The following is an 18,307-nucleotide window of genomic DNA, read 5'->3' on the forward strand; positions in this document are numbered from 1 at the left end:
CGTACATGCTGACGATAGTGTCTTTTTCTTATCTCTCTGAATCCTCCTTCTGACACATCAAAACACGCACAACTCACAGCTACCAGTTCGGCCCACCTGGAGGACCTGGCGTACCTGGATGAGCAGAGACACACCCCATTACGCACCTCGCTGCGCATGCCCAGACAGAGCACCACCTGCGGGCCGGGTCGCTCCGGGCAGGACCTGAGAGGTGAGCGCCGGCACCACACACACACACACACACACACACACACACACACACACACACACACACACACACACACACACAAACTCATCACCCTTCATGTCTACGGAAAGCCTGGGTTTTGTATTGTGTCTTTGTGCTGGCTGTGTGAGCTCCACACGTCTCTGTGTCACCGACGTCGGAATTAATGCAACATGTTTGCACAATAAAGTTGCACAAATTAGCGCATAACAGAAAGAAAACTCCGGTTCTTCCTTTTAGGAGTATTGGGGAAAAATACAGTATTTCTTTTAAGATATACAGGATGCATTATAGTGTAATAATGATATCTAGAATTGGCAGCATCCTGGTATCCTACAGGTTACTGACAGGATAACTAAGTAATTGCAGTGTCCCTTGTATGATCCTGGATAATCAGATTACTTTGTGTCTGTTTTCTCTCACGCTGTTTCCTTTCTGGCTCCACTTGTACTGTCAACACTAAAATGAGAAGGGGAAAAAAAAAAAGAAGGTGGATGAACAGGTTTCTATGGTTGGATGCATGACATGCACTGAGGACCTGATCAGCGTCTTAAACCCCGGAGCTACTGGGACTGCCCAAGTAATAAACTCATGATTGAGGAAACGTGAAAAACGAAACAAAGAGCCGTTTGCTATCAGACTGAAAGGCTGGATGTAAATATAGGAGCTGAATTATGACCCCAATGTGCAGACATTCAAAGCATTTGGCCATCACCGATTCTCACTTCAGAAAAAATAAATAAATAAATGCTTGTGTTGTCTCAGTTTGGGCTATGATTAGCCGCTTGCTTCACATCAGACGCAGTTCAGAAACAAAACAATAGGACCCTGTTCTGTTTCTCATCCCCAAACAATGCAACTCAAAGCAGCTGAGCATCTCAAGGCAAAGCTGCATGACGGGAGGTTATTTTTGAAATTCAAATGAAAATCAGTGACGCTTAATTTGAAGTTTGCTGAGTCTGCGTGTGCGCGTGCGTGTGTGCGTGTGCGTGTGCGTCTCTGCTCCCGTGTCAGAGCGGTGATGCAGCCAAACTGCTGGGCGGCGGACACCGGATGTTGTCAGCTGTTGCGTCCTTGTGTGCGAAACAGAGACTGAGGGAGTACACAAAGAGCATTTTGTCAGACTGTGTCACCACTGAGCTAAAATCTGTCTCTGTGCTTTAACATTCACAGTCAGTGTGCGCTCTGTTCGAGTGTCTTGCACACAGCGAGCGAGCAAATCTCCTCAGCCTCCTTACCAAATGGCCAAATGGCCTTATGTCACAACATTTCGTGTGCGCTCGCCCTTCTTCCTCTGTCACTTAGCTAGTAATGAGCGCTGTAATGGCAGCCCGCTGCCATCCAAGCGAACACAAATATGCATCCCCGTGTGTTTTAAACACCTGTTAAGACCCCACTTAGCTGAGAACGCGCTTGGCTGAGCCGAGATGTGATTCCCTCCGCCCGAGGGCAGCTGGCTGCAGACAAATGCGGAGCGAGGGAGTGTAAGAACGAAAGAGAGAAAGGTAGGGAGGGAGATGGAGAGGGACGCGGAGAGGAGGAGATAAAAGACAGAGGACGGCAGGAGAGGCCGAGCTCCTCTCGAGGCTCCGCTGTTACTGCCAGAGCCACTTGTTTCAACCTTCCCTCCGCTAAGGGCAGCCAAGTGTGTTTACAAGCCAAACGACTGCATCCTAGCATGCTTTCTGCCGTCTCGGATCAGTGTCAGAGCCTCCCTGAGTGCACCGCTCCTTTGGGTTTCCACCAGGAGAGACAGAGGAGGAGACGGAGGAAGACAGGAAGCCAACTGAAGAGCAGGAGGGAAGGGAAGGGAGGGGTGGGATGGGGGGTTTCCTCCCTGAAGATAAAATGAGGACAAATTCCATCATTGCGTTGCCTCAAGTTATTCTTAAAATTTGAAGTTACACACTTAGAGGTCAATTTCAATTCAATTTCAATTCATATAGCGCCACATCTCAACAGGAGGTTATTTCAGGGCACTTAACTAAAATCCTTACAACAGAACATTATACAGAAGAACCTAACAATTAAACAGTTGCCATGTAAGCTTGGAGGAAAAAAAACTCCCCTCTAAGGGAGAAAAACCTCCAACAGTGGGAAGAAAAAACTCCCTTTTAACAGGAAGCAACCTCCGACAGAACCAGGCAAGAGGGAGGGAAACAGTGAATCAAATATTAATCGGTTACTTGGTTGGTAAGAACACACAATCTCATTCGTGTTTTTGTGGCCTAAAGGGCGTCTTTGATGCGTGTTTCCAACATTTTGGTCCAGAGATTAAGTAGTTTCCAGATTGCCATGAAATTAGTCATAAATATTCGGGGTCCCGACACGATGGATCATGTTTCTGTGACCTCCCCTCTGACCTTTTATCGACCGACAACCCCAACTTAAAACTGGTGCTCAGAGATCCGATACCGAGCTCGGACTGCCGCGGAGAAAGCGCCGATATTCGGACAGATTGTACATCACAGAAAGAGGCTCGTTTTGCATGAAAGACAGCTGGATGCAGACTTACAGATGAATTAGAGGAGAGGGTGTTGGTTATGTATTGGTCGGGTGGGAACCAGCTGACAGATGCAGCTCTCTCTCTCTCTCTCTGTGGTTGATTTTGTGTCGAGGCTTCTTTTGATGCCAGCCATCGGGGGCCCAAGCTGTGCTGCTGTTTTGAGGAGAGTGAGTCAGACTGTGTAATGGACCTTCTTGTGCTCCTGCCTGCCTACCTCTAAGATTTACCACCCACCTTATCTATTCACCGCAAACTCTCTCTCACATAACTGTACACTGCACACACATTTTGTCCCTCATTTATCTTTACTTTCCCTCTGTTTGTCTATGTCGCTCGCTCCCCTCCCACTCCCTCTCTTCCTCCCTCCATCGCTGCCTTTCTACCTCTGCTCACATATACGCAAAACAGGCTTTGTGTTGTCGCTGATGGTTGCAACTTTTGGTTCATAAAAGATATTTTCGACTCCAGAGGGTTTTTTATTACTCCCTGACTTACTTACTGAAAAGTAAATAAGGACTATTAGAAATTCAGGTGAACGCCGTAATTGATTAGACATTTAAAGGATAAGGCTGGTAATATGCAGTCTTTATTTTCCTGACTGTCAACACGACCCATAAGAATACTGAAACAAAACAAAAATAAAGTGATCCTACTAACTGTATGTGGAGCTTCATGCAGTTCATTCATCTGTGCTACAAAGCTCCATCGTTACTAATACCGTAAATACGCATTCAGCCTCTAAGAAAACGTAACTTCCTACTTTATAACCATTTATTTATTACAGTACATCTTTAGTGCGAACTTGTGGGTTTGGAGGTGAGCGCCAGAGAAGGGAATTTAGAAAGTAATGAAAAACCATAAACTGTCTCCGGGTCTGAAAAGGGAAGCCAATGATAAAGTGTCGTATAGTGTTACCACTGAGGGCCACTAAGGGCTGGTTAAAAAAAAAACTGTCTGCAATCATGGACGTATCTTCTTAGTCTGTCAAAACAAGGGCTTAAACTGCAATACCACCAAGAGCCACTAGAGTTTGACTTCCATTCAACTAATCTCATGAAAGACAAAGTAAAAAAAAATTTTTCCATGAGTCTTTTTGGTGTCATTCACTGAAGTCCCTCCTTCTGAATAGTTTTCTGGCAGTCAATCTAAAAATAATCCCGTCATTAATTAGACATTCGGCCTCAAAAGGCGGCCTTTTTAGGGGCGTGTCTGTTTGATTGACAGGCCCGCGGTGCAGTCAGGTTTCCGCTGTCTGTTGGGTGGGTTTCCAATCAGATCGAGCCAGATCCACCGCTCGCTTTCTTCCAAATATGGTCACTTCTGGCTCCAAAAAAAACCAAAATGGCGACAGCCAAAATGACAGACTCAAAGCTTGAAAACAGCAATTTACAAACCTGCGGGTGGGTTTGCCGCCTGTGAAAGAAAGACAGACTACCATATTGCCGGTTTTGATCTTTTCATCGGGAGAAATACAGAATAACACCAGCCTTATCATCTAAGTCTGAAATTGAAAGTCCAGGTTTTACAAGAGTCACACTTACTGTTTATAGGACACATTTATTTACAGTAAACACAGAGTGAAGCAGGTCCCTACTGCTTTGTTTGTCGAGGGTGCAAGATTACAGTCCAGATTTGATGACAGTGCACTATAGCATGTCTGCAACAAAACAAGTGACAAGGTTCAGATGATTATCTCGATCTGCTGTTGTCGTCCTGTTATTGTGTCTTTGACACAAATGCTTTAATCTTGTCGTCTGTGATCTTCATCTGATAAACACTTTTTCGTCTGAATTATCTAGATTTGAAATATTCAGGTCTGTCTCGGGGTTCTTTTGAGGACGTTGCCTCTTACGTAACGAACTGGTAAAGAAATGGTATTTTTTTGAAATGACAGTTTGCAGCCACAGGTTAGAATATATTTTCTTGAACTTATGCAGGTTTAATATGTTGCTCTGAGCCTGCAAATTACATAAGAGATTATGTAAGATGCTATTGTTCCTATTTTTGTGGTGCATACGCTAACTGCATCTCCACGTTTATAAGAGACGAGTTTTAACTGTATGTCTGAGAAACCAGACAGTAGAAAACCAGTCCGCCACAGAAGAGGTCGTTCACCTGACCTGAGACAACCCATCTCAACACTCCCAACACAACAAGCAAATTGCTTCTCCTCCTCTTCCTCCCCTCATTTCCTCTCTTCCTCTACCTCTGTGCCAGTTCTCCTCTTCCCTTCCCTCTGTCCTCGTTCCTGTCCTCCACATCCCGTCCTCTCCTCTTCTGCTTCTCATCTTCCACCACCTCCTCCTCCTCCTCCTCCTCCTCTTCTTCCTCCTCCTCCTCCTTCTCAAGGCTGCTCAGCCACCGTGAGTCATCCTCACCAGGTGAATAATTAAAAAGTCTGGGACTCTCACTCCGTCTGGCCGCGCTAGAGGAGGAGAGGGGGTTGGAGTGATACCTTCCTCAACTTCGCCTGAGGGGGAGTGTTATGGGCAGGATTATGAGCAACTGCTATCCATCTATGTGCTTCACACACACACACACACACACACATTTGCACTTTCACCATCCTGGAAACAAGTCCCTCAGCCCCCGTTCACAACATGGCTGCCATGTTTTCCTGGAATACCTGACACAGTGGAGCAGTAGTGGCTGCACGATTTAGCGCACACGGAGCGGTTGTAATCGTTGCTGCCGTTTCGTGCGAGGTTGTGTTTAGTAATTCCACGAGGACCAAAGGAGCTTTACGGGCACGCGAGGCATCCGGTCTCCTCCCAGTGATAATGGGATTAGCAGCATTTAAAACGAAGTAGCTGCTGGTGTTTTAGCTTCTTACTTTAGTGACCTGTGGTGTTGTAAAATGTTTTTTTTTTTTGCATTCCCCATCATCAATTCTTTCACACCCAGGAAGCATATTACACCAGTGCACAGTCGCTGCTCCGTCTCTCTGACTCTTGAGTGTGTCTGTTTGTTGAGTTAGCACTAAAATAATCTGACCAGGGACTATGGATGGAGTGTCTTTTATTACACCGGGCTGCAGCCGGCTCACAGTTTAGCGCAGTAAAAAAAAAAAAAAAAAAAAACGCAGAGCAGCAGCTCTTCATCCATTTTCCAGATAAATCTGTTTGTACTTTCTGCTGATCGTATAAATCAGAATATTCTCAGCATGATCGTTTCCTTTTCATCCTGCGATTATAATTAGCATTCCTGAAAAAAAAAAAGTGTCATTCTTGCAACATCACTTTGGAGTGCTGTGTGCTACAAGACTACATTAAGAGCAATATCAGCTCATTATAGTTTTGGTATCCAGGCTCTTGATCAGCACACTGGGGTCGTTTACAGAAGACACGCAGCTCTAATGCACCACTCCGTCCCCTCCTCGCTCCCTCATATATTCTCGCAGCACTCAGTACCTGCACGCGGTGTCCACATTTTCTGCCGACACACAAAATCTCTGCACACTCTCTCACCCCCGTCTTATCCTCCCGGTCTAATGTGTCGTACATATTCTTCTCCAGCTCTGACTCACACCGTGCTTATTGCTAGGACGCTGCACAGTGTGAAATGAAGTACCGCACTGGCTATCATCTGACCGCCAGCTATTTCTCACCGCAAGAATCTGATCAAGCCTTAAGAACCAGGATCTGATTTTCTCAGTTTCACTGGCTTTCTTTAATAACTCCGAATTTGGTTGTTGTTGTCTTGTTCTGAGGTTGATTACGTTATGTTAAAAATGTGGCCTGCAAAACACACACACACACACACACACACACACACACACACACACACACACACACACACATTAAGGCTGTGGAGTTGAGGTTGGAGTCTCCCATCCCGGGCTCGAATTACTACAAGAACTGGTTTCAATTGCTTTTATGGGGATTGATTGATCTTGGCCAGCGCAATGGAACCAATTACATTCTCCCAAAAGTGCAAACCTTCTCCAACCTTCCCCTCCAGACATGCTGGGAAATACGCTCAATGTAATTCAGAGGATTTCAATTAGTAATCGACCCCCTGGTCTGGTGGTTCCCCGTGTTTCTGACATGATGTGCTGATGTTGTTGCTGCTTCCTCTTATTTATTTATTTGTGTACATGTTGAGCTGCAGCTTGTCCTGTGCTCTGACACCCTGCTGCCGGTGTCCATTATTGTCCTCACTGCCTTTTTCTTTCTTCTCTCCCTCATCGCTCTCTTTCTTCTTCTTCGTCTCCTTCTCTCTCTTTTGCTTTATGTTCGTCTCAGCTTCCGCAAATAACACCCATGCCTGGCAATCGCAGTCACGTAAGTTCCTTTAACTTTCATTTGTTTGCGTCAGGCTGCGTTGTTCTGCTCTCAGCTGGCCAAGCGCTTCACCCGTCACAGTGCTCCAGTCGCGTGGCAAAACACTCTCGCCAGCAAAAGCCTATTGGATTATGCACGTACCACTCACATTTCAAATCAGCTGTAATTGCCAGATGCTGATATGACATTTAAAGCGACGACACAGCCGATAGAAGAAAGGCGTGTTTTTATTTTATCCGCAAAGCTCAAATCGGTTGAAGAGAGGAGACCCGGGAGATGACACCCAGAAGCAGCCGACTAAATTTTACACTGATTTTTTTTTATCACACAGCTTCAGAAGTTCCTACCAGATTCATTTTACCCTCATTAGTCTTTAATGGTCCATATGTTGTGCTGAAAAGATGCCCAACCTCTGGAGGACTTTAGTTTAATGACTCCCCCTAGTGAGTAAAATCAACAGCCGGCAGTGGCTGTTAAGAAGTAGCCACTACCTTCACTTTGTGGGAAAATGTTCTCCTGCAACAGAATGAACTCAAAACACACTGTTGTGAAATTAGAGCGAGTAATTAAATTAGAAGAAACATTTGAAGAAAGTCATGTGAATAATAAACGTCTGGACTTTAAAAGTGGTCGTCCACGTTGAAGTCTTTAGCTACATTTTTAGCTTTACTGAATATAACGTGTACGAGTGATAACAGGTGATGCTGTAGCAGAATGATAAACCTTTCAGATATAAATCATGTTTCATCCCAGAGTATATCTTTTATTTATTTAGTGATGTCAATATTTCATGTAAAATAACATGAAAATCCTTTACGAGGTATAGCTATTTAAACTTTTATCCTTAGACTCGTCTAGACTTGAGAAAGCTCAAATATTGATTTTTATATGCTGTGTTTATGCACTCATTTATAAAGGCTTTTTCATATGTAGTTCATATGTGGTAACTCCTCTATCAGATGCACTCCTGCAAGTAAAGAAGGAACTGTTTTCACAAAACATTAACGTAAGTGCATACGTACCTCTAACCGGTTCTCTGTCTCTGACCCGGCAGTGCGTTTCGCACCCTATCGGCCTCAAGACATCGCCCTCAAGCCGTTGCTGTTTGAGGTGCCCAGCATCACGATGGACTCCGTCTTCACGGGCCGTGAGTGGCTCTTCCAGGAGATCGACGCCCACCTCAACAGCCCCAACGCCGGCACCAACCAGGGCGTGGTGGTGGTGGGCAACATCGGCTTCGGCAAGACGGCGATCATCTCGCGCCTGGTGGCGCTCAGCTGCCACGGCACCCGCATGAGACAGATCGCCTCCGACAGCCCTCAGGCCTCACCCAAACGTAGGCGTCTATTTGTTTTGAACACCATTTAGATTCGATCTGGCGGAGTCTTTTGAATGCTTAGAGAAGATTGAAAACTGCTGAGTATTTTTCCCCTGGATTCCAGTTTGAAATGTTTTTAGTGCTGCTTCATCTCACTTCAGCCTTTGTTTTGAGAGTAACTGTGTAAAAATATTTCATGAATGTCGAATGTCACGTGTTGGAGCTGAGAGGGCTTTTGCTGCGCTGTGTCCAGATGGAGAGGGGCTTCCTCTCACTCAGCCCCAGCCTACGCACGGCACCCTCGGCGGAGGCAGCTGTCCCGGGACCCCTGAGATGAGGCGTCGTCAGGAGGAAGCCATGAGGAGGCTGGCGTCTCAGGTACCAGATACACCTGTGATCATGCACACACACACACACGCACGCACGCACACACACGCACACACACACACACACACACACACAGGCACACACTTACATTTCAGCCTCTAATATACAGACAAAGCAAAAAAACGGACAAAATACCCACAGGACTTACAAGAGCATCTAGTTTGTCTCTGAATCTCTAAATACTCTTGTTAATTGCTGTTTTTTTTTTTTAACTTCTCCTCTTGCCTGCATTTACAAATGCAAATTCTCAATTTTTCCAGCCTTCTACTCCAGGAATAAGTGTGCTCGTAGTGATTATAATTGTACATTTTCAGCTTTTATTTGATTGCCATATATTATTAGAAGGTAAATGCACAAGCCCAATCCACTTATGAACATGTATACCTCTCCACATCTCCATTTACTCCTTTTCTTTTTCAAAGTTGCGTAAATAATTCAATTGCCGAATGTTGTGTCATTGAATTTGCATACGACTGTAGTGTCTGTTCTTTTTAAAAAAAAATTTATCCACCAAATAATATCAACGCATACTTGATTATTGAGAGGAAATACTGTTAAATTACTAAAAGGGTCATACCATGTTTGTGGTTAGCCATGAAATTCTCCGAGCGTCAGTCCGTCTGTAATTGAAAAACTGTGATAATTTTAAATGGCTCCTTTTTATGTCTTAATTTTTCAATTAGTGGCAACATAGGTGGTAGAACAGCCAATGACACGCTCTTTTGAAAAATGCCTTTCAAAAATACAAACACAGACGTGGCTCGGCTTGTGTCAGAAATGATACAGATTCAGGCTTTTGAGAGAAAAGTTTAGTGCCACCTGCTCGCGCTCACATGGGGCTTTGTCCTGAGGTGGTAGAATTCAAAACAGGCGGCGATAAGCAGCTACCTTTCTTTTAACATTTGAAAAAGAAAATTCCAAACTGCGTGCCGCTCTGTGTTGCGTTAATTGCTTTTAAAAGTGGTGTGTTTAGCTCCTTCTAACCTGCCCGCAGTGCGAACCTATACTCCCCATCCCGCTCCTCTTCCTGTCTGCTGTTGCACCTTGGTGCCCCCCCCTTTTCCCCTCCCTCCTCCTGCTGCTTAGCCATCTGCATCCCCAGTCCCAGCCTGATGCATTATGCAGATGTGTTTAAAAAAGAAAAAACAACTTTGCCAGGGAGCCTTATGAAATATTTATACCTGCAGAAAGCCATTTCCCAGCCAAGCTATTAGATCTTGTTAACTCTGTGCATTAATAATTGAGCTCACTCCCTTTTTCACCCCTTTTGTTTTAAAGCCCTTTATTCCATTGTGACCGAAAATTAGCATTCCATTTTGATTGGTGTTTATTTATTTATTTTTATTCACCCTCTTTTTCTGTCGCTGCCCCTCTGATCGCTGCCACCGCCTCTGAAAATTCAAAACTCTTTGTGATCTCTTGCTCCCGGGGTGCGCCTGGTCGCACCTGCTGCTGCTGTTCAGTCGGCTAATCTCTTGAGAGAAATGTTACCTGCCCTCTACTTTTCTACCGTCACTACATGTCCACGCAAACATGCGTTCATTCATTCTTTTATTCCTTTAATCATTCATTTGAACACGTTTCGAGTGCGTCGCTGTGAAATGTGACGGTTTAACACTTGACTCTTTCGTGCCACAGTCATCTCGCACATGAGGATGCATGAGCTAACTCCGAATCGGTCTCTCTTGGCAGCCGGAAGCCATGAATTATTAATATCTAAAAACCGTACAGCGAAACGAGAAGTATTATGTTTCATTCTACTGCAATCATCCACCATGAAGTTGACTCAGTCTCAAATGAGTTGTAGCTAGAGTAGACACTGGCTGTGCACTGACAGTGCACTGTTATTTCTAAAAGTGTGACACGCATACACGCACACACACACACACACACACACACACACACACACACACACACACACACACACACACACACCCCAACGCTCCTCGACACTGATCTTCCAATCAGTTATGCGACACTCAAAGGTTAGTCAAGGTGAGGAGTACGAGAGGAGAGTGGAAGTGTTTCAACTTTTACATTTCTCAAAGTGACCCCCTTGCTGCCATCCTTTCCCCCGACTCTCTGTCGCCCCCAGGTGGTGGCCTACCACTACTGCCAGGCAGATAACGCCTACACCTGCCTGGTGCCGGAGTTTGTGCACAACGTGGCGGCTCTGCTGTGCCGCTCGCCGCACCTCGTCGCCTACCGGGAGCAGCTGCTGAGGGAGCCGCACCTCCAGAGCGTCCTGAGTCTGCGCTCCTGCGTCCAGGACCCCCTGGCCTCCTTCAGGAGGGGGGTCCTGGAGCCCCTGGATGCACTTTACAAAGGTGTGTTCAGCAGTGGAGGAATGAAGCTTTTCTCATTTACTCATGCACTGTACTTAATCTTGAAGTACTTGTCTTGAAATAGGCCCATTTTAAGCTACTTCATACTTCTACTGCATCACAGAGATCAGAGCGACATGTTAGCTTTGCATTACATGTAAAAGAGTAAATCAGTCATTCCCAACTGTTTTGGCTTGTGAACGCTCATACCAGAAAAGTGTTTAGTCGGAGAATCTTGTCATGTTTCAGAAGTTAAGACCTTTTTCCCTTCAAAATTTTGTCGGGTAATTTCATTTCAGCAACTGTTTGAGGACCAAGGAGCTAAAAGTATCCAACATTTTCCCCCCTAAAAAACAAAGACTAGATAAAAAAGTTCTTTTTTTCCAGCCCCATTAATCGTCTCAAGGTTATTCTGCCTCATGTTTTATTGGATAATCGTGATTTGTTTGCTCTGTTGGTCTGAGTATCTTCACATTTTTCATAATAAACTGGAACTTAATAAGTGTTTGCTTCAATTCAAACACAGTTATTATTTCTTTTTTTGTATAATCAATGCGTCTTTAGACTTCAGTGTCCAATTTATTCTTCGGCTCGAGACCTTGTTTCACGATTAGTTGCCTCGTACTCGCAGTGTGCTCATTATATTTATTACCAAAGTTCTTTATCTCTGTGCTGGAACTGAGTTTGTCTTAAACCACGTACCCTTTTAAACCAATCCTGAGCTTCACAGACAGTATGTTTCCAAACATTCATTTATAATAAAGATGAAAAACAAAATCTGTGATGATTAATGTACGAATGTGCTGTGAAATCTAAGGCTCAGTCGGATTGTTTTTCATCATTAATTAAATATGTCTGTATGCATTTGCTGAATCGTATTTGTCTTCATGCTGCCTGTTTTCCAGAGAGGAAGATCAGCTCCGAGGAGGACCTCATCATCCTCATCGACGGCCTCAACGAGGCCGAGTTCCACAAGCCGGACTACGGAGACACCATCGTGTCCTTCCTCACCAAAACCATCAACAAGTTCCCTCCCTGGCTCAAGCTGGTGGTCACAGTCAGAACCACGTTACAGGTAGAGGACAGACTCTCTGAGCGTATGATGGCAGTAAATCCACCTTATTCAAAAAGCATTTATCTTTAAATTCAGCCTGAAAGGACTTTAACAGCCTCTCGTCCTTTATTGGATGTTCTCACCGCCAGCGGAAGAGTTTAAGATCATTTTCAGCTGGTTATTTTTACATCAACTGGAGGCCACTGACTGAAATATTGGATTTGTCTTGAATCCACCCTCTTCGTCTCTGACCTTTTCATTCTTCCTCTATTTATATTATGCAGAATATGAAAGTGCTTTTAAAATGTGAAGTTTTTTGGTTCTGCCTCTGCTATATTTGTCTCCTCCGCTGGATCTTCCTTTAATGATGATGAAATAGATGAAGACGAGCATTTCGTTATCTATTTTTGACCTCTATATGAGTTATTGTACTTGTCAGGAAGCGTCAAGGGCTGTTAAAGGCGTCTCTGCACATTTATGACCGACCTGACTGAAATGCCTCTGACTCCTTCAGGAAATCACCAACGCGCTGCCGTTCCACCGCATCTCCCTGGACAGCCTGGAGGAGAACGACGCCATAGACCAGGACCTGCAGGGCTACATCCTGCACCGCATCCACAGCAGCCCGGAGATCCAGAACAACATCTCGCTCAACGGCAAGATGGACAACACCACCTTCGGGAAGCTCAGCGCCCACCTCAAGGCCCTGAGCCAGGGATCCTACCTGTACCTCAAACTCACCTTTGACCTCATCGAGAAGGGCTACCTTGTCCTCAAAAGCTCCAGCTATAAGGTGGGGATTTACTGCTTGGTATGTAGTGGTAATCATGCTTGGGGTTTTACCAAGTCCATGTCTTGGATCTCTACGCTGTTCTTTTCTCTCTCTGCTCTCCCCTCAACCCAGCCTGTCGAGGCAGACGCCAGCCCGGTTCTTCCTGTTAAAAGGGAGTTTTTCCTTCCTTCTGTTGGAGAGTTTTTTCCTCCTAGCTTACAAGAGAATTGTTGAACTGTTGGGTTTCTCTGTATGATGCTGTAAAGTTCTGTTGTAAGGACTTTAATGTGTTAAATATCTTGAAATAACCTGTGTTGTGATTTGGCCCTATATAAATTTTTTTTAATTGAATTGGATTGAACCCGGGGTTTTCAAACTGTGGCATGCACCTCCCCAGGCTGTAGAGGCAGTGTTGAAGTGTGAGAAGCGAGACATGCGAGGCAAGGATCGTGAAAAATCCTTAAAAGAAGTTGGTTGTTGGAGTTTAGTGTGAGTTTAGTCATCAACACGGTTCTGCAAGTTGTACCAGCAATGACTTTGACACTCAACTAATGGAGGCAATTAAGGCACTTAAAACCTCCTCAGGAGCTGATTGCAGCAATTTATGTCACCGATCGTTCACCTTCTCTGAGCCGTAACTCAGATGTTCAAGATCTTTTGATAACATGTCTGAGAAAAACATCAGGTTTTTAAGTTTTCTGAAGTGTTACAGTAATGTAGTTTCTACATCCATGCTGGTACTGCACACAGGAACCGCTGTAATGTCATTTCATTTGGTTTACATTTCATGGTGCTTTAAAAAAAACTCACACTTTGGCTAGTCTGGAGCAGAGTTTTTATTTACCTGCATTCTTACATGCTTTGTGTAAAAGTAGCTTCACAAAACCTTCTTCGAGACAGTCAGAACACCTTCTTTGATAAATTATGCAGCTGAAATGCGTAGTGTGCATTTCATCATGAAATATTTTATCTCCCACGCCCAGATTCATATAATTTCATGTATTCAGACGTGCCTCCAGACCTCATAAAAAAACGACAACTGATAAATTCACATTCTCCTCTCCGAGGAAGACCACGTGGAATAGTTGAAGACGCGCTGTACAAACACTGTGCATTATTCATATTGTGTTGAGCCGGAGCCAAAAGAAGCCAGCGTTACGAGTCAGAGTCTCTCCTTCCTTCTCGTCCTCAGGTGGTTCCAGTCAACCTGGCGGAGGTTTACCTGCTGCAGTGCAACATGCGCTTCCCCACGCAGTCGTCGTTCGAACGGGCGCTTCCCCTGCTCAACGTGGCCGTGGCCTCGCTGCACCCGCTGAACGACGAGCAGATATATCAGGCCATCAACGCCGGCTCAGTGCAGGTAGCGATCCTCAAATGTTAAAACACTGCACCTCCACACTTTCCACATGGAATCAACGAGTTCAGTCAACAACAAAATATTAATATGAATGAAATATTGGAACATTCTGTATTCTTTAAAGGGCCTCTGTGTTTTTGTTTTTTTAACAGTTTCTTACTATGAGTGATGTGGTCCTGCACTTTTTATGACTTGCGGTTTGTTGCTTATTTAGTCATGAATATTTAAAGTCCCCCCTCTGCTCAAAAATATGTTTTGCATATTGTGACTGCACTTAGAGGTTTCACCTTCTCCGTGCGGAGTGATGTACCGTACGTACACCAGAGAGGGGTTTTGACATTTGTCTGCTGAAGAGGAAATTTTACTCTCTGCTCACTTAGAATATGAATTTCAACTATTAGTACACAGCGTGGTCATTCTCACGTACGCAACTGTCTGAATGCACTGAACTGTCTGTTTGTATGAAGCATGAAACCTTGAAAATCCAGCACACTTACACAGAGGAAAGAACTTTTTAGGTGAAGCAGTGAAGTGAAACAACTTTGCATATTTATTCTTACCTTTTCAATGGTTTTCAATGTTTTAATATGGAAAACCATGTAACAAATGATTAACTGAAGCACATTTTCTGTAAATTTAAAAAGACAACGGACATTTTTAGGAATTATTCACATTATTATAATTAATCACAAACAAATGCATATCACATTTAATTTGTGCAGATGGACTGAAAGGTGCTGTACAGTTAACAATAAGCATTTAATTAATTGGCAAGAAAAAAAGTGTGCTCTGCTCATAAAGCTGGCCAACTAACTAATTATATTCTCTCATAAGTGTTGATAGAAACATATTGCGGCTTTAGCAAATCATATTGGTGTCCCCTCTAACACTGAGACTATGTCTGTGTGGTGCAGGGCACTCTGGACTGGGAGGACTTCCAGCAGCGTGTCGATAACCTGTCGGTCTTCCTTGTGAAGAGGAGGGACGGTACCAGGATGTTTGTTCACCCCTCCTTCAGGGAGTGGCTGATCTGGAGAGAGGAGGGAGAAAAGACAAAGTTCCTCTGCGACCCGAGGTGAGGACGGGCCGGAAAGAAAACACAGGGATGAGTGGGAGGTTAGATGGAACGAGACAAGAGGCTCTTCCTCTCTAAATCTGTTAACATGCTGCTTGCGTTGGCATGTGATCATTTTACACAGCGAATGACCATAAAACAGGACTTTAAAACCAACATTTCTCATAAATAAGGAAACACTGACATTAAGGGTTTACACTAAAGGTGCACCATCTTACTATGTTGCCTCTGAGGTCACTTTAAGTTTCAAGACAAGTGATTTAAAAATAATAATCAGTTTTTTTCTTTCATTCAGAAACATATAGTTACATTTCAAAATATAGGTAAAAAGTGTGTGTAGTGTATTTAATGTATATAGCTTGGTTGTGTGTGTGTGTATATACATTCGGCAATATTTTTTTTAACTTTTTCTCACTTTTTCATTCTATTCTGTTTTTGTTTTTTTTGTATGTGTATTTTTTATTTTTTTCCTTTGTATTTATCTTTCCTTCCCGTGTCCTTGAGTAAACGTCTACATTTCCGGCTGAACTTCCGAGTACAGGACTAAATTTCCCAGCTGTGGGATTAGTAGTCTTGAAAATGTTGATGCACACCCACCGCAATACACAATATGTTTTTAATGCAGTAGTATTATTCTTCTGAGAAAGTATTAGTATATACTGTATTAGTATGAGAAGGGTATTGTTGTGTAAGATGCTGGAATGTACCACGGGCTCTAATCAGTGTGTTTAAATAGAAATCTCTCTTGTTCATTATTACATTATGTTTATCCATCAGAGGAGCACCATTTCATTTCCCGTGTTCTAATTAAAACCCATTCCACCAGCTGTGCAGATAACACGGTGTAATGACCCGATGACTCAGTCGAGAAGCACTGAAAGACGTCCGTGTTTATTCTCTCTGCAGGAGCGGACACACCCTACTGGCCTTCTGGTTCTCTCGGCAGGAGAACAAGCTGAACAGACAGCAGACTATTGAGCTGGGACATCACATCCTCAAAGCACATATCTTCAAGGTATATCATTATTTGTCCCCGCACTCATCTACACACACACACACAGCTGCTGCCCACCTCCACACTAATGAATATTTACACTCTATCTCTCTCTTTAAGGGTCTCAGCAAGAAAGTCGGAGTTTCCTCATCTATCTTGCAAGGCCTGTGGGTATCCTACAGCACAGAGGGTCTTTCAGCTGCACTTTCTTCTCTGCGAAACCTCTACACTCCCAACATCAAGGTACAGACACCGACACAGCTGAGAGGAGTCACACTTAAAGAATATTTCAACATGATCTGCGTACCGAATCAGGAGCACTCTTCAGAAATATGCTGGACAGAAATGCGCCTCTCTCTCTTTCTGCACGCTGATAAAGTTTCAAAATCACAAGCTACACTCTGCTGTGTTAACTTCTCCTCATTTTGAATTTTAATATCTGTGTGTGTTCAGGTGAGTCGGCTGCTGATGCTGGGCGGCGCCAACGTGAACTACCGAACAGAGGTGCTGAACAACGCCCCCGTCCTGTGTGTGCACTCACACCTGGGCTACATGGACATGGTGGCGCTGCTGCTGGAGTACGGCGCCTCCGTCGACGCCCAGTCTGAAAGTGGCCTCACGCCGCTGGGCTACGCCGCCGCTGGAGGACACATGGCCATCGTGACGGCACTTTGTCGCAGGAGAGCAAAGGTGCGTGAAATGGGGAAACCTGTGAGGAATTCAGGTAGTCTTCCGTGAGCTTCTTGATCAAATCCACTTCCTGTTTCCAGGTGGATCACCTGGATAAGAATGGCCAGTGCGCCCTGGTTCATGCGGCCCTGAGGGGCCACATGGAGGTGGTGAAGTTCCTCATCCAGTGCGACTGGAGTCTGGGGCCGCAACAGCAGTCGCCGCAGACACAACAACAGGCGGCCTTCACCAAGAGCCACGCGGTGCAGCAGGCGCTCATCGCTGCAGCCAGTATGGGATACACGGAGGTACAGCCGGGGACGGGGACGGGGAGTGATGGGTCCAGTTATTGTGGAATTAATTTTTCATCTCCGGTTCAGGATTCAAGGATTAACACCACCTCATTTAGCTGCTATTGCTACTACACTATTGATTTCAACACTAAAATCAATGATTTATTATTTTGGGTGTTAAAAAACAAAAAAAAGCTATAATAAAAAAAACTCATAAAAATTTTTTGTCAAAGCAACAGTTGTGTAAACATTCAGTGTTGGAGGCATTAAATTAAATCAGCTCTAGCAGATTTACTAAGTTCATTTCTTTCATCATAAAACATTTGTAAAGTTGATTTTTTTTTTTTTTTTTTAAGTATTTTAAATGCAGCATGGTTTGCATCTAGTTTACAAGCTAGTAGTCTTCCTTTTTCCCTCACGGGGTTAAGACAGAAAGCCATCCAAGAGGATGAAGGAAAAGAAAAGAAGTTAAGGGAAAAGAGAAATATAAAGTGCACTGGTGTAAGAAAAGAGGAGTTATATATGCAAATGATGCTCTATGACAATTATTTTCTGCGACTGATCGACTGATGTCTGGTGCTCGATGTAGTTCAGTCGTCTAAAACTCAGCAGACTCAAAAGGAAAGTGGATTTAAGTGTTTAAGTGACGGTAAACTCGGACATTAATCTGTGTCATCTTCAATCTTGTTGCCCATCAGATTGTGTCCTACCTGCTGGACCTGCCAGAGAAAGATGAAGAGGAGGTGGAACGGGCTCAGATCAATAACTTTGACACCCTGTGGGGGGAGACAGGTGGGAGTACCTCCTCTAAACTGCCATTACACAGATCAAAAAAAAAATTACTAAATTCAGTGCTGACAGATGACTTGTGAATGCTCGATGTGCTCGTGTGAAATCCCTGGACAAAATGCAAGAAACGTGCCGTAGTGTGTTCGATTCAGTCGTTATTTTCTTTATTTCTTCATGGAATTTTTTTTTTTTTTTTTTGAGAGAGGGTTTTTCCACGAGGCGGAGCGCTGCAGTGCGGATGTGAACGATCCTTCCTGTGT

At 44.2% G+C, this 18,307-nt stretch overlaps 1 protein-coding gene across 13 annotated transcripts in view; it reads left to right on the top strand.

Annotated features, from left to right (window-relative positions):
- The window catches only part of tanc2b (tetratricopeptide repeat, ankyrin repeat and coiled-coil containing 2b), a 136,814-nt gene that overhangs the window by 106,384 nt on the left and 12,123 nt on the right, over nt 1-18,307 (top strand). For 11 of the 13 annotated variants that reach the window (XM_069160178.1, XM_069160177.1, XM_069160179.1 and 8 more), the window contains 14 exons: nt 80-211; nt 6,977-7,015; nt 8,070-8,351; nt 8,587-8,711; nt 10,816-11,047; nt 11,950-12,119; nt 12,613-12,891; nt 14,063-14,230; nt 15,142-15,302; nt 16,209-16,317; nt 16,417-16,539; nt 16,750-16,986; nt 17,067-17,273; nt 17,957-18,050. In XM_069160178.1, the coding sequence (XP_069016279.1) occupies nt 80-211; nt 6,977-7,015; nt 8,070-8,351; nt 8,587-8,711; nt 10,816-11,047; nt 11,950-12,119; nt 12,613-12,891; nt 14,063-14,230; nt 15,142-15,302; nt 16,209-16,317; nt 16,417-16,539; nt 16,750-16,986; nt 17,067-17,273; nt 17,957-18,050 (2,358 nt within the window). The remainder of the gene's footprint in view (nt 1-79; nt 212-6,976; nt 7,016-8,069; nt 8,352-8,586; nt 8,712-10,815; nt 11,048-11,949; nt 12,120-12,612; nt 12,892-14,062; nt 14,231-15,141; nt 15,303-16,208; nt 16,318-16,416; nt 16,540-16,749; nt 16,987-17,066; nt 17,274-17,956; nt 18,051-18,307) is intronic. The other 2 variants (XM_069160180.1, XM_069160181.1) reach the window with 1 other exon arrangement.

The sequence above is a fragment of the Embiotoca jacksoni genome, unplaced genomic scaffold, assembly GCF_022577435.1.
Source record: "Embiotoca jacksoni isolate LCO1_2020_lvr unplaced genomic scaffold, fEmbJac1.0.p SCAF_26, whole genome shotgun sequence".
NCBI lineage: Eukaryota > Metazoa > Chordata > Actinopteri > Embiotocidae > Embiotoca > Embiotoca jacksoni.